General features: G+C 36.6%; 1 protein-coding gene across 7 annotated transcripts in view; it reads left to right on the plus strand.

The window, feature by feature from the left end:
- The window catches only part of CHLSN (cholesin), a 132,993-nt gene extending 120,953 nt beyond the window's left edge, over positions 1-12,040 (plus strand). For all 7 annotated transcript variants that reach the window (XM_075058673.1, XM_075058672.1, XM_075058675.1 and 4 more), the window contains 2 exons: positions 7,145-7,226; positions 11,626-12,040. In XM_075058673.1, the coding sequence (XP_074914774.1) occupies positions 7,145-7,226; positions 11,626-11,808 (265 nt within the window). In that variant the 3' untranslated portion in view covers positions 11,809-12,040. The remainder of the gene's footprint in view (positions 1-7,144; positions 7,227-11,625) is intronic.
- Positions 12,041-13,750: the final 1,710 nt, after the last annotated feature.

Genomic DNA, 13,750 nt, shown 5'->3' on the forward strand with positions numbered 1-13,750 from the left:
CTTCTTTTTATGAATGTATGTAAAATAAAAAGCACATTTAGCATAATAATATAGTAATATTAGCTGTGGGCTTTCAAGCCTAATGCTGACCTTTTTGTTATTACTGCAAACAACAGAAAGTTCTCAGCATATTATTACTGCTGAATATATATTTTCAGATCAAAATGCAATTTTGCTGCAGGCAGGGTAATACAGATAGAGCAACTAAATAACTGTACTAGAAAAATAATTTAAAAAAAAATTGTGAAGGTTTTTTTCCCAGTGGAATGCTCTTGGCATTTGTAAAGGTTTTTTTCCCAGTGGAACGCTCTTGGCATTTGCAGGTGGGTTGGTGTCTATGAAAAGTTGACAAGTTGAATCACAGTAAGATACCCTACGTGTATTGTACCATATATAAGAGATAGGAGCTCTCCTGATGACCTGCTGTATGATTTTGAAGCATTGTTACAATTTTCTGGGTCAACTTTCCTTTCCACTTATCATCTGTCTCATCTGTTTATACTCGAAGCTCTTCAAGGGAACGTCTCATGTTGCGTTTGAACAGTGCCTATAGTGGGGGAGGAAGGGGATTTCTAGCTTGGCTGAAGCTTCAGGATGCAAACACAATATCAAACGTTACAAATAATGGCAAGTGATAAAAGTACATATAATAAAAGATACACTGTGATAAACATTTTATGTAGATGTAATCAAAGCTTTGCTTTAAGGCACAAAGGCCCTTTCCTTTTGCTTTATAAATACTTTCTAAGAAAATTCTGTGACCTGTGTAGTGTGCTGTACAGACACAATCAGATACAATCTGTCCTTATATTTGACATCAGGACAAAAATGGGACACTAAAAAGCAAGTTTATTTCTTCCTGCATGTTTGATTCCTAAATTTAAAAAGATGAAAAATAAAAGCTTCCTCCCCTCGCCTTTTCACAAGTCTTTAGTCATTATGCTGGTCTAAACCAGATGGAAGAATATATTAAAAATTGTTTTTAAACCACAGATTGAGAAATGGTGCCAGGATTTTCAACCAAAAATGTGGCACTGATTCTAAAATCTGTTGACGATTTTAGAAAGTTTTCTTCTGGCAAAAGAGCTCCATTAGTATCACTTCTTCTCTTCCAGGAAAATAAGGAAAATCTTTATCTGAGTCATAATTTAATTAGCTTCCAAACTGGATTTGAGAATATCAGTATAAATATATTAACTGTCCCCAGGAATTGGAGTTGGGAGATAAACAGAGTCATCCATAATGCAAGAAAGACAGTTAAGAATAAAGACTATAACTCTCTCTTACGCCTCTATCTTGAGTCCTGAATTAGTGTGTCTAAGATTTTAACTACAGCCACTCCAGTCAAGTGTTTGAAAATCTATTTTGAATTTAAATTTTGGATATTTTTTCCAAATGAGGAGAATCAGCATCACACACACACTTGAAATGAGATTTCTTCTTATCTTGCACTGAGCACTGAAGTGCACCACAAGGCGGCTTTCCGGCCATGCAAGTATTGACAAAGACAGACATTCAAAAACTATCTGTTAAAAAGTAAATTCATTTTAAATGTCTCTGAGAGAAATAGAAGAAATTCTGAATACCCCCAATAAAAATAAACACTTTTACATTTCCCTTTAAATAATTGTAAGTGTTATAACTGGACAAAAAATTATTATTCCTACTTCACTATAGGCACTATAGGACATTATAAAACTTCCATGCACATCCATATATTTTTTTATATATCCATATAAAACCTCCATCCATAAAATGGCTCTTCTCCCACAAGAAAGCGCTTATGCCAAATTTCTACTCCCTCCGTGCTGCTTCCAGTGGTTCCAGGGAGCCTCTTTGAGGTGCTGGGTTCCCGTGCTCACCTGTTGCCCATATGTGGCATTACACGCGCCGCCGAACTGACTTGATAACAGTATTCAGGGTTTCCAAATTCGGGCCTTATAAGGGCAGTGAGCTTGCCTTAAACATAAGTGCATGGTATTTTAAAGTCGCTGCTATTGTATGTATGGCATTGTGAAATATTACAGCAAAGCGCTTGAGTGCCAAGTGTTTCAGCAAGGCTTTAAGTGTCTTCAAGGGAATTTTGGTATGGTTGTTCTTTATTGAGGAAGCACCTGTTATCCACATTTTAGGGATAGGGCAGCGAGCGCAGAAATGATACCTTTTACGTTGTTTGCAGAGCGCTTGGGGAATAACGTGCTTAATTCCTGCGAGCCTTAATCATGTGCTGTAACTTCTGTTCAGCCTTCCTTGTGGGCACGTAGAAGAGCATAGGTGATCCTTAAAGGCAGGTTTCAGGGCGATGAGTAACTGAGTGTATCAAATCAGAAAAGTACCCAGATAAATGAGGTGGGAAGAATGGGACAATTTTTGTATAGTGTTGCAGTATGCTGCTTTTAACGTTTTCAGTAGATCTTTTCAATGTAGCCTTGAATGTGGTGTAATGGACCAGATCCGTTGCTGTGTCCATCCTTTAAGATTCAGTGAAGCTTGAGAGCGTGAGACCTAAGGGTCCTCGTGGGTAAATCACAGGAGAGCAAGAGGAGGCTGCACCGACCTCGTCCTCAGGGCTGGAGAAACCTTGTCAAATTAATTCCCTGATGCTAAGCCTGGGCTGTATGCTGGAGAAATCCAAATTTGGTGGCAGTCTGCTTTACCTTGGACAGATAACCCGGGCTGGAAGGTGTATCCAAGGTGGGCTGGACCGTCAGTGGCACAAAATGGGAGCAGTAGATGTAGGTGAGTCTAGGTGTCCTTGCATTTGGCATGCAGTGCTCTCGTGTCTTCTGGAAGGTTATCGGCAGTCACACGTCTGTCTGTCTGTCTGGTTTCTCGAGACTTGTCTCCTACCCAATAATCTTTTCAAGTTGAATGAATAAAATGGTTGGTTCTCAGCACGGTGCTTTTCTACACGTAGGACGTTATTTTATAATTTTGACAGCTTTGTAGTGTTTTGTCCTGGCCAGTAGTCTAAGCAAATGCATTGTGTTGTCTTCCTGAATCCAATTTGTAACAATAATGTTTTTCTCTTACTGTGTTTCTGGAACCAATTTGACTACTTTCCCTTCCCCTTCTCTTTCTACTAGGACATCCGAGAGAGCGCTCTGCCCTGCACGCTACCAGCTGTCACTGCCTACTTACGCTGCCCGTATTCCCACGTTTTGGGAATAGATCTGTGTGAAATTACTTTAATGTAGAGACTCAAAGTCATTTCTGAGATAGACCACTGAGAATCTTGGGCAGCTTTTCTACATGAGACTCACATGCTAAAAACCAAAAGTCCAAATGTGAAATTCCCTAAGCCGCTTGATTAATTTGATTCATTTCCTCTGTATCCTCAATTTCAAAGCCATTTAGGAAGATCATTTGCACAAACATAAAAGTTCTCTTTAACTAAAGTCAACCAATGTGTTTTTTCAATGAGCTAGAGCTCATAAGAAAGATTCAAACATTAACTGTGTAAAGAAGGCAATTAGAGTTTGTACAATATATTGAAAATTAGCCTGAGGCATACTGGAAAAATACATGTTTTACACATGTATATTTTCCATCCAATTCCATAGTTTATATTAGATCTGGACATAGATGCTTCTGAAGGCTACCAAATTAATTCAAACTGTGAAAGGGGTTGTGATTGTCTATAAAAAGTTTTTTTTTAAACTATAATGTAGTTGGTCTTACTCTGTATATTTAATCACTCAAAGGAAAAGCCTCTTCTACTGCTGTAGTATGTCAAGGAAGCTTATCTGCATATAAACAGCAAAATGAGACCTCTCTCATGTTACAAAGCTTTAACTTTTGTAGCTTAAAAGTTGAGCATTTCTAAAAAGGTACTCATTATGTCATTCTGATAAAAGGAGATACCCCTCTCACTTTGTCACGGAGTGATACTTTCCATGGGTTTTAAAACTGTCATGGGAGTAGGAAAAAAGCAGTCATAGGAATCAGTGGAAAACTTTTATTTTAATAACTGTTGGGGGGTCCAGTTACAGGGAGCAACTGCCACGTTATTTGTCTTAAAGATTGTGCATCTATTATCATGAGTGGTTTGCCCACAGTTTGATAGGAATTAAGGTCAAGAGAAGGATCATTTTCCTGAAGGGGGAGAAACAGGAATTGATTTAACCATGGATAGAATACCAGTTAAAAACTTGGGAGCATTTTCTGAAAATACGAGTACACCCATAGTCTATTAAGGAAAATACTACTTTTTTTACCGTACTCATTTAGCATTTGATTCTAATAGGACAGAGTGCAAACCAAAAGAAACGGATTTGTGAGGCTCCGGTGCTATAGAGAGCACAAATGTACTTTCTGCAGTTGATTATGTTAAAGTATTTCTTGTTTATATGAATTACTATGGTGTATATGGAGTGAAACCTTTCAGGAAGACTAGGTGAAACTTTTGTTTGTTTCTACAAGAGAATTCGCGGGAGTGAAAGTCAATGTGGGACCTTAGATGCAGGAGTATAATGGCTTGCCTTAACATGTAGAAGGGAGCATATGGTTTTGGTAATAGGCTAATAAGAGCAATTAACCTTACAGTGCACTCATTTGTTGGTCTCAGTTGTTTATAAACTAGGTAATAAAGATATTTTAACATCCTATAGCTTTATAGGAGATTAGTGAAATCAGGTTGTATTTTTCAAGTTAATGCCTAACAGTACTCAGGTGACAGCGTAAGTGATAGAAGCATAAAATTAGCAGAGAAAAAAGTATTCAGAGTACTATGTGGTGTGTCTAACCGATGAATATAATCGCAAATGTATAAATACATAGTATAGTTTAAAGAAATAAAAACATGTGTTAAAGGTTTTCATTAGAAGACGGACTGTTTTCACAGGATGCGGTCACAGATCTGTCATTCATCTTGTTCTTGTCACCTTGCAAAGATTATAATGTAAACTGTTTCCAGGCTTATTTAATGTCAAAAAGAATTTTAAATTTACCTTCTTCTTCGTACTGTGTAAATAGACAGCATTTCTTAAACATCTTCCATGTAATTTTTTCAGAAGGATGAACCTGGTAAAAGAATGGGTTTCTTTTAACAGCAAGCACCATCATTATCGTCATCGTTATCGCCTTTTTTTTTTTAAGGACTTCTAGAAGTTAAGCCAATTCCTGCAGAAGTTACAGTTTCTCAGTTAGGAGCTACTGCACTCACTTGGCAAACAGAGAGATTGGGTACAAATGAGCAAGTAGCTTGCCCCACAGACTGCACCCTCAAGAAAATCCCTTTTTACTTCATTCTTTGTCAGCTCCTTGCATTACAGGTTGTAATTTTGACAGTCATTGTCCAATTGGGCACCTGGCTGCAAAGACAAGTGACAACCAAGGGTTGAATGATCTTTATTTTGCAAGTACTTTGGTTGCTAGGTTGGTGGTGATGGGAGAAGGATGGTTTCCCCATAATAATATTTTATTATTTGATTCTATAACTTTTGGCAGTCAGCTTTTGGGCTCCTGCTTTTGTGCAATATTTGTTTTGCAAACTTCTGCCTATTTATTGACAATGTGCCAAAAGAGACATCTAAATCAGTTTGTTTGTGGATTTAACTTGAGCATGTAAAATATGATGTATTGTGGTTATTAGTGTTTTGTCTGTCCTTCCTGGTTTACTGTTATTTGCCTGATTTTTACTTTATGTGTTGGTTACTGACATTTTTATTGAGTTTAGCTAGTCATGACTGTAATGAGTTGTTGCTGCTTTTTCTTTATCCTGAATTTCAAAGTCAAGACAGTATATTTTTTTTCTTTTGAGTTTTCTGCAGAGGCTTCTATGAAACCCTTCTGTACAAATTTGTGGTCTTTGTTTTTTCTCTTTCATTGAATTGACTGAACAATGTATTTGCTGGTGCAGCATTCACTGAATATGAGGACTCTTTTGCTTTATTAGACTTGACAGTGTTTAAACAATACTAATTCTGATACCCAGCTGGCTTTTCAATTGATTTCTGTGCTCTCTGTTGCTGTGTAAAACAAGCCAGAACATTAAAGACATCTTGCATGCTACCCTCTGGAGACTTGTTTTACTTTACAGAAAAATCAAATAAGTGTAAAATTTTCTGGGTTTTCTCCTCATATATTTTCTTCTGGATCTTTAAATGATATTTCAGTGTACTGACAAATTTTGTACATGTTAAGATGCTAATTTTCAAGCATATACTTTTAAAACGCAGTGTTCTTTTTATAGTGAGATTTGCCGGTTTGCTCATTTGGTTATAGAAATAAATGTCTCTTTCTTCATCTAAAACAGAATATACCAGCTTTAAAATCATGTTCAAGATGTACATAAATGCGCCATTTTAACCCAGCTAAGATTTTGCGTATTTAAAATATGTTTGCTAAACAGTCAAAGAATATTTGCAGATGTTAATCATTTGTTTTACCCGCTCACTTTTAACAGTATTAAGCAGCTTGAAGTTTTGAGCTAAATATTGGAATCAGGATTCCTGGGGAGAGCAAGACATAAAAAGCATTTTTCTATCCTGTAAACGTCAATATTTAAGTCACACCTTTAGACAAATTCAAGCCTTAAAACATACGCTCCTGAAAAATGAATTTTCTCTGCTCTAGAGCAGTCAGCTGGGATGGGCTTCAGCCCGGTGACCATTGTAGCACAAGAGTCTCCTTCCACTCCTTTAGAGGCTGCTTAATTTCATATGAATTTCAGTTTATTGTGAAATACCAACTTTCTGAAACCCAAACTTGATTCCTCGTCCACTCCACATCCCCAAATACTGGGATAGCCCTGCAGCCGGGGTAAGGAATTGGGGTGCTCGGTTGTTGTGGTCAAATGAGGGCAACGACCTCTCATAAAGGGCTGGTCAAAACTGAGGAGTGGGACTTGATTTTTAACTTCAAGGAATCAGTGCTTTCTGATGAAAATTTGTAACATTCTTGGCCGCAATGTCCTCCTATAATCTTTTCACTTTTTGCACAGAAGCCAGGTAGCTGTCCTTTGTGTTCTTTTTTGCCACTTGTACAAAATGTGAGCTAGTATCTGTTTCACACAATGTCATGTAACTCCATGTCGTGCATACAAAGTCACTTGGAGTCATTGTAGGAAATATTGTATGAATGATGAATGTTTTGATCCCACAGTATTTCATTTAAGCAATTTTTTTTTTTTAATTTACTACAGCTGGTCTGAAAACCCAGAAGAATGGAAGTTTCAAAAGACAAGACAAACCTGGCTTCTCTTACACATGTATGATAAAGAGAAGGTTTGTATTAATGCTGCTTTTTGTCAGAACAAATATGACATAAAGTTTTGTACATTAGTTGTACCTATTCTTTATTAACCAAAAGTCGCTAGTACTAGCCATGCACTTTTCTAATAATTTTTTAATAGTTTATAAATCAATTACTTTGTTTTAACCAAAATGCTGAATCATTTTAATTGCTTGCAATTAATCTTTTTATTTTGTTGGTGACCGTTCTTCTGTGTATGCTACATTTTTATACTTGATATATGTCAAGCATAAATAAAGCAGATCCATGTTTTATATAAATCTGGAGCTTACTGAGAATTTGAGTCATATCCCTAATTTGAATTTCTGAATGTGGAACCCAATACTGTAAACCAGGATTCTCATATTGCTTCAGATATCTCTGGCTCCATTTAAGATGTACAGCCATATTGCCAAGATGTTAAAATAGCTTTCTCATTAAAACATAAGTGAAACCTGATGTTGATTGTAAAAAGCATAAAGTATAACCAGAAGCTAGGCTTGCATCATTACTGAAATCCATTCATTTCATAACTTAAAAAACAACATAGATTGAATTTCCAATAAGCGTCTGACCATCGTGGTATTGAATGGGGGTTTCAGGTCATTCATTTTGTTGTGTAATAGAACAAACATCTAGCCATTTGCACAGTGCCTTTCTTATTGATTCATTTAGTTGACATTCAGTTAGTTTTTGCTGATTTTTTGTGTGTACTTAAACACTTAAGCATACCAATCTTCCTGACCCGAATTACTCAGCAGCTCTTAAGCCAATCACCTGACATAGGGTGTTAACTTTAGATTAAAAATACTTTTAGAAAACCAGATAATTAAAAGCAGAGTCTCATGAAGGCAAAAATGTTCACACAGTATAATACTTTAAAAAGATTAGTTGCAGAATACAAATTTGATTATAGGTAACTAGGTTGTTTGCATGGTCTTCTATTTTTAAGTTTCTCCTTTAAAAGTCTTTATCAACCATTCAAAATCAATGTATGCTCTTTAAAGCTACCTAGAAATTGTTTTACAGGCAGAATGATGTTTTTACTTTTTTACCTGTTTACTTTGGGTTTTGTGTTGAAATATACTGGGAAATAATTAACTGTAAGTAGCATTTGTTTTATGTATCAAAACACAGCTTAACTCCTTATTTCTCAACACTGAAATGAAACTTCCTTTCTGTTTTTTCTAAATCTGATGAAAGTGCTATGATTTATTTAAATCACATATTTTGTAGTTTGATAGTCAGAGATGCACTGAATGTGAGTTTTAGATAATGATTAACATCTGCATCCCGATTCAGTAAAGTTAGTAGAACTGCTCAAGTGCTTATAATTAAGCATGTGATGAAGCCTCTTTCTTCATCAGGGCTGTAGGCAGGGCAGACCAGCTTCTTTTGAATATTTTTTTATACCCAAATTCAACTTCCTGTCCATTACAGAATAAAATCTGTCGGATATCCAAGCATGACTAAAATACAAAAGGAGACAGGAGTTCTTTCCTTCCTAAGCCACGTCTTTGATCTCATGGTGTCACTCGGATGCTTACTGAAAAGCCATGCAAAGGAGCAAATTGAGTTTCCAGTACTGATAGGCCTCCTTCTGTAAGAAATAAGTTGAGGTTTTAAAGTTCTTTGCAGCATGGGTTTTGGTTTTTTTGTTGTTTTTTTTTTTTTTAATTCCCTTTAAAATCCATGTGGTGGTTGGCTGACAGCTTCCAAGCCAAGCCTGTGTACCTACCGTGTATATACTTCTTCAGGACCCAGTATAAAATAAACGCTAGATCATTTGTTGATCTTTGTCATCTGGCACAGCATTTTTAGAGAGTAGCTGTATCAGCCGTCTTCAGCTTCTGAACTGCAAGGCCCTGGAGGGGTTTCTGAAGCTTCCTCAGAAGGTAACTGAGAAAAGCAAGCTTGGCAGCAGTAAGCTGAAGCTCTCTGTGCAGATATCTGTATTTGCTTTGCAAAATATTTGGGGATCTGCAAGTCTAAAAAGTCTGAAAACTCTTGAGTTACAGAGTATAATTTAAAAGTGGTAACTGTTCTTTTCCTGCTACTATTTTGCAGCGTGTGTCCCCTTTTCCTGATGATTATTTCACTTTGGGATATTTCTCTGTTAGCTCCAGTGCATATTAGCTAGTTAGAACAGAGGCAAGGTTAGTCTGTGAGAGAGAAAAAGAAACAAGAAAAAGGTCAGAACAGTTTAACAAAAGAATAATAATAAAATCCCATAAGCATCACTTGCACTTGCCAGAGCTGTGGTGGGAGATCTTGATACCCGATTTCAAGCCAATCCAAAAGATGATATTAGAAGGATTGTGTTCCTTCTTGTAAAACCTCTCCAACGGTCCCTGAAATTTCAGCTCTTGTCCTACTGTCTTTGAAGAATTGAAATTTGGATTTCATTAACTTTTTGCTGGCACTTTCTATGTTCCAGTCCTTGCTATGGCTCTATTATATGTGTAAGTTAGGAGGTAATATGATATTATCTTGCCTACCTGGTGCTGTATTGTAAACTCTTGCTGAAATAAACCTAATAGCTGTGTTAAAGAAAAAAAATCAGACTTTTTTTAACACTTGAGCACTTATGCTTAGAGCCAAATGCTAAATGTTTTCTATGCTTCAGGCAGCCACATGTCTGTCTGCACACTTAGTATTTCTAAGTTTAGAGTAGGCTTTTAATTGCTCCTTCAAGCACTTTGCTTAAATGATATAATAATAACTGTAATTCCACAGAGTGAGTTATGACTATACCATGAGGCCTGAGAACAAGAGGTGTAAATTACGTAGGTAATTTGGCTGAGGTTTGAAACACAGAAATGTTGTTGAGCTTTAAAAACCTGGTACTGAGCATCTGCATTGAAGGAACACTGTCATGCTGAAATTGTGTCTGAATGTTTTTGTCTGTTATTAGTACCAATTTACTGTGAGTAAAAAGGTTTCAAAAATATAAACATTTTTCATTATGTTTAAATGTGTTTGATTTGTATATTATAGCAACACTTCATATATCATCCATTTCAGTGTTAGTCACCCTAAAATTAATATTTTTTTCATATCTGTATTGTTTCTTTAATGCAAGAGTGTTTGTGTGAAGAATCAGAAGGTTTTCCATAGCGTGTAAGTTACGAGGCTGAATGCAGACTTCAGTTTTGATTTATTACTTTGTAATATCCCTGATTGATGAAGGCAATGTTGGAATATTCTTTCTTCCTCTTCTTTTGGAGTGATAGAAGTTTTAGTGATCAAAGATATGCTGCCAAATGTCAATGGAGAAATAAGTTGTAAATTAAGTATCTGTTGAAGCTCTGTCTTCTCTGAAATGTTGATACTTTGCAAAATTGAAACAGCCCTCGAATAATTAGTCTCCAATCCTTTAAATACTTACGTATGTGTTTAACTTGACTCATGTCAAGTATGCCTTTTAAAGTTATATGTGTAAAGTTAAACATGGAGAAAAATACTTGCAGGACTAGGTCATTTTAACATCTCCTGATTCACAGCAAAAATATTCTCTTATTGGCTGAAACCTGTTCCACAGATATACAACATAAAATTAAGATACGCTTCAACCTGGTACTTTTGAAAATACATTGGTTTGAAATACTGAATAAATCATTCAGAAGTTTTTGCTAGGTTATTGCCAAGATTATTTAATGTAATGATAATTTAAATTTTATGTTGTACCAGATAAGCTAAAATTTAACATATGACTAGTTAATTAGAAAGGGAGTGAAATGGGGGTAATGCAACTGTAGATGACTAAACTGCTTTTAATGTTAGACATATTAGTAAAGCCTATCAGTTTTAGTCAGCATAATTTAAAAATTATTTCCATATGTCTGAATTCAATTTGTTTTTCAAATTAAATTCTATTCCTTCGTATAAGCATTCTGTCGAAGTGCTTGATGGTGGGTGGTATCTCATCTTAGCAAAGGAATAATTTTGGATAGGGGCAAGGGTAATTCCAGCAAAATTCTTTCCTCAGACACATGCATGCAATTCTCACTGAATTTAGCAGGTTTCCACACATATTTCCAAAAGGAGGATTTGGCTAGTGGGTTTTTTTCTTCCAACAGCCCTCACAGCCTTGAGCTCACTGTCAGGGAGCGTTTGCGTTTGCTGATCAGCATTTCCACATCTGCTTAGAATTTCCTTTCAGATGCTTTGCCCATCTGAGCACATGACAGTCTTCTCACCACGGTCCGTCCCTCCCGGCAGTTTGAACCTTGGCCAGAAACGCTTCCACTCAGAGGTGGGCACTGGCAAATGCAAAAGCCCGTGCAGTTCTCCTAGTGATCTTCCAGGTGGTGGTTTGACATGATTGTGAATGAGTATTGAGAGAGAAGAAAATAAAGCAGGTTTTTTTCTTCCTTGTTTTTTTCTTTAAAGGTTCCAGACAAGTATTTCACCATTTTACTGGATTATCTGCAAGGGCTTCAAGGTGGTGCACGAGACATAACTGTGCAGAAAGCTGAAGCTTTTATGAAGGAATTTGATGGTTCTGATGCAGAAGACCCAAACCTGTTGGAGAAGTGTGAGCGCATACGACAAGTTCTGCAGCTGCTGTCCTGAGAGTATTTTTGTGTTTTAATGACTGTCTGGTGGAGAGAAGAATAGGATGTCGTATACAGAGACTGTAAATTAGTTGTAAAGACATATTTTCTAATAGGAATCCTAATACTAAATTTTCAGATTTTCTACCCATAATTTTTTCCAATTGCAAATATTTATCATGTTTTGAGGTGATGAAATAAAAATAACATTTGGTCCGTAGACGTGCTATTAAAAGTAATCTTACCGCGTACCTTTAGAAAAACAGACCTCTCTTTCTTGTTAGTTTTTCTCTACCTCCCTCTGTAATTACTGTTAAATAAGAGAAGCTTTCCAGTTCTTAATAAGAAGAGCAAAGGAACCAACAAAAAGCCTGGAGGGTCTTTTACAATGGCAGATTTTAAAATGAGCATACAGTACAGTGCTTGCTCAGCCAGCTGTAATCTATCACTTTCAGCTTTAGAAGTATGTCATTTGGATTTGGGAAAGATCATTTTCAGTCTGTTGAACATGGGTTGTATAACACAGTTGCTTATTAGTACTTCACACAGCGATCTGGAGATACCGTCAGCTTTGTTAGTTTTCCTTTTATATTTTGAAGTTTTCAAATGCATTATGGCAATTGTTTAGATATTCAGATAATGCATGGATGGGAGCAGATCAAATCTTTTGACTCTATGCAGCGAAATCATCTGGTTGTACATAAACTTACCCGACGATGCAAAATGCTGTGCTGCAACATTTTGTATCTAGCCTGCCGATACTGCATTTTCATCTTTCTCTTGTAATTGGCATCCAAAAGAGTTAATTTGTGTTCATTCACTTTGACGTGGGACATTTGTCTCCTATGAACATGCTGAAAATGAGGTTTTCAAGTAAAAACCAAGGACATTAATTACTCAAAAGTTGGATGACTGGCTTATTTAATAACACTTGTATTCAGACAATGTTCTTGACCTGATTCTTTAATGTTTCTGCAAACATTGTTCATACTTTATTAATAACAACCATATAAATGTGTAGTGTTTTGGAAGAGTGGCTATCTTGGGGAATTACAGCTTTAATTTGGATGGGTGAAGGAGGGGAGGATCTATGGATATGCAGGCCTAATTTTTCAATAAGAAGCATTTGAGTGGATTTGACAGCCTTCACAGTCGTGGATTACTACAAATCTTTAAAAGTATGAACCATATTACTAGTAACAAATAACATGCTTTCTGACTTCTTGAAGATGATGTTTTCAGCCGGAAAAAAAACTAGACAAGAGCGTGCCCTGCTCTAACACCATAACTGTGATGGGAGTTTAACGCCAACGGCGAGAGAATTCAGCAGCAGTGGCCAGCCTCTCCGCTGAGCTGCCGATGGTTCGTCAGCAGCTCGGGTGCTGGTCCTGTACCATGGGGCGATGGTTGGAGGAGGGTTGCAGAGGGTGCGTGCATGAGTGTCAAAGCCTTTCTGAGGCCCAAAGCTCTATAAAACTGATCTTCCAGTGTAGAAGCTGGTGAAAAGGCTCTGTAATAAAAAGAAGCGATACTGACATTTAGTGAACCATAAAAGATCATTGGATCTTATGTCTGAGAATATGCAGCTGGGAAAAACTACTGTACTCCAAGCAGAAGCTGATACTTCTTTCTTTCCATCAGGAAAAATAGGAATTTCTCAGGGGTGAAGTTTTCAAAGTGTCTTTTTGCGACTTTATGATTGCATTTTAGGTGTCAGAGAAGAGTCTGTATTCTTTCTTAAGATATTTGAAAATCACCACTTTTGATTTCTCTATCACACAAAAACGTGGGTCCTCATTGCGCACTTAATATACCCTGTAGTTTAAAAGCAAAAGCACATTGCAACTGTATTTTGGAAGAGACTTGTAAGAAAGAGTGTAAAGGTAAGGTCCAGGCAAAAAGATGTGAACCTTTTATGATTTTGACAGATTTGGCAAGATTTGCCTTTCTTGGACCTTGGT

The sequence above is a fragment of the Buteo buteo genome, chromosome 27, assembly GCF_964188355.1.
Source record: "Buteo buteo chromosome 27, bButBut1.hap1.1, whole genome shotgun sequence".
NCBI lineage: Eukaryota > Metazoa > Chordata > Aves > Accipitriformes > Accipitridae > Buteo > Buteo buteo.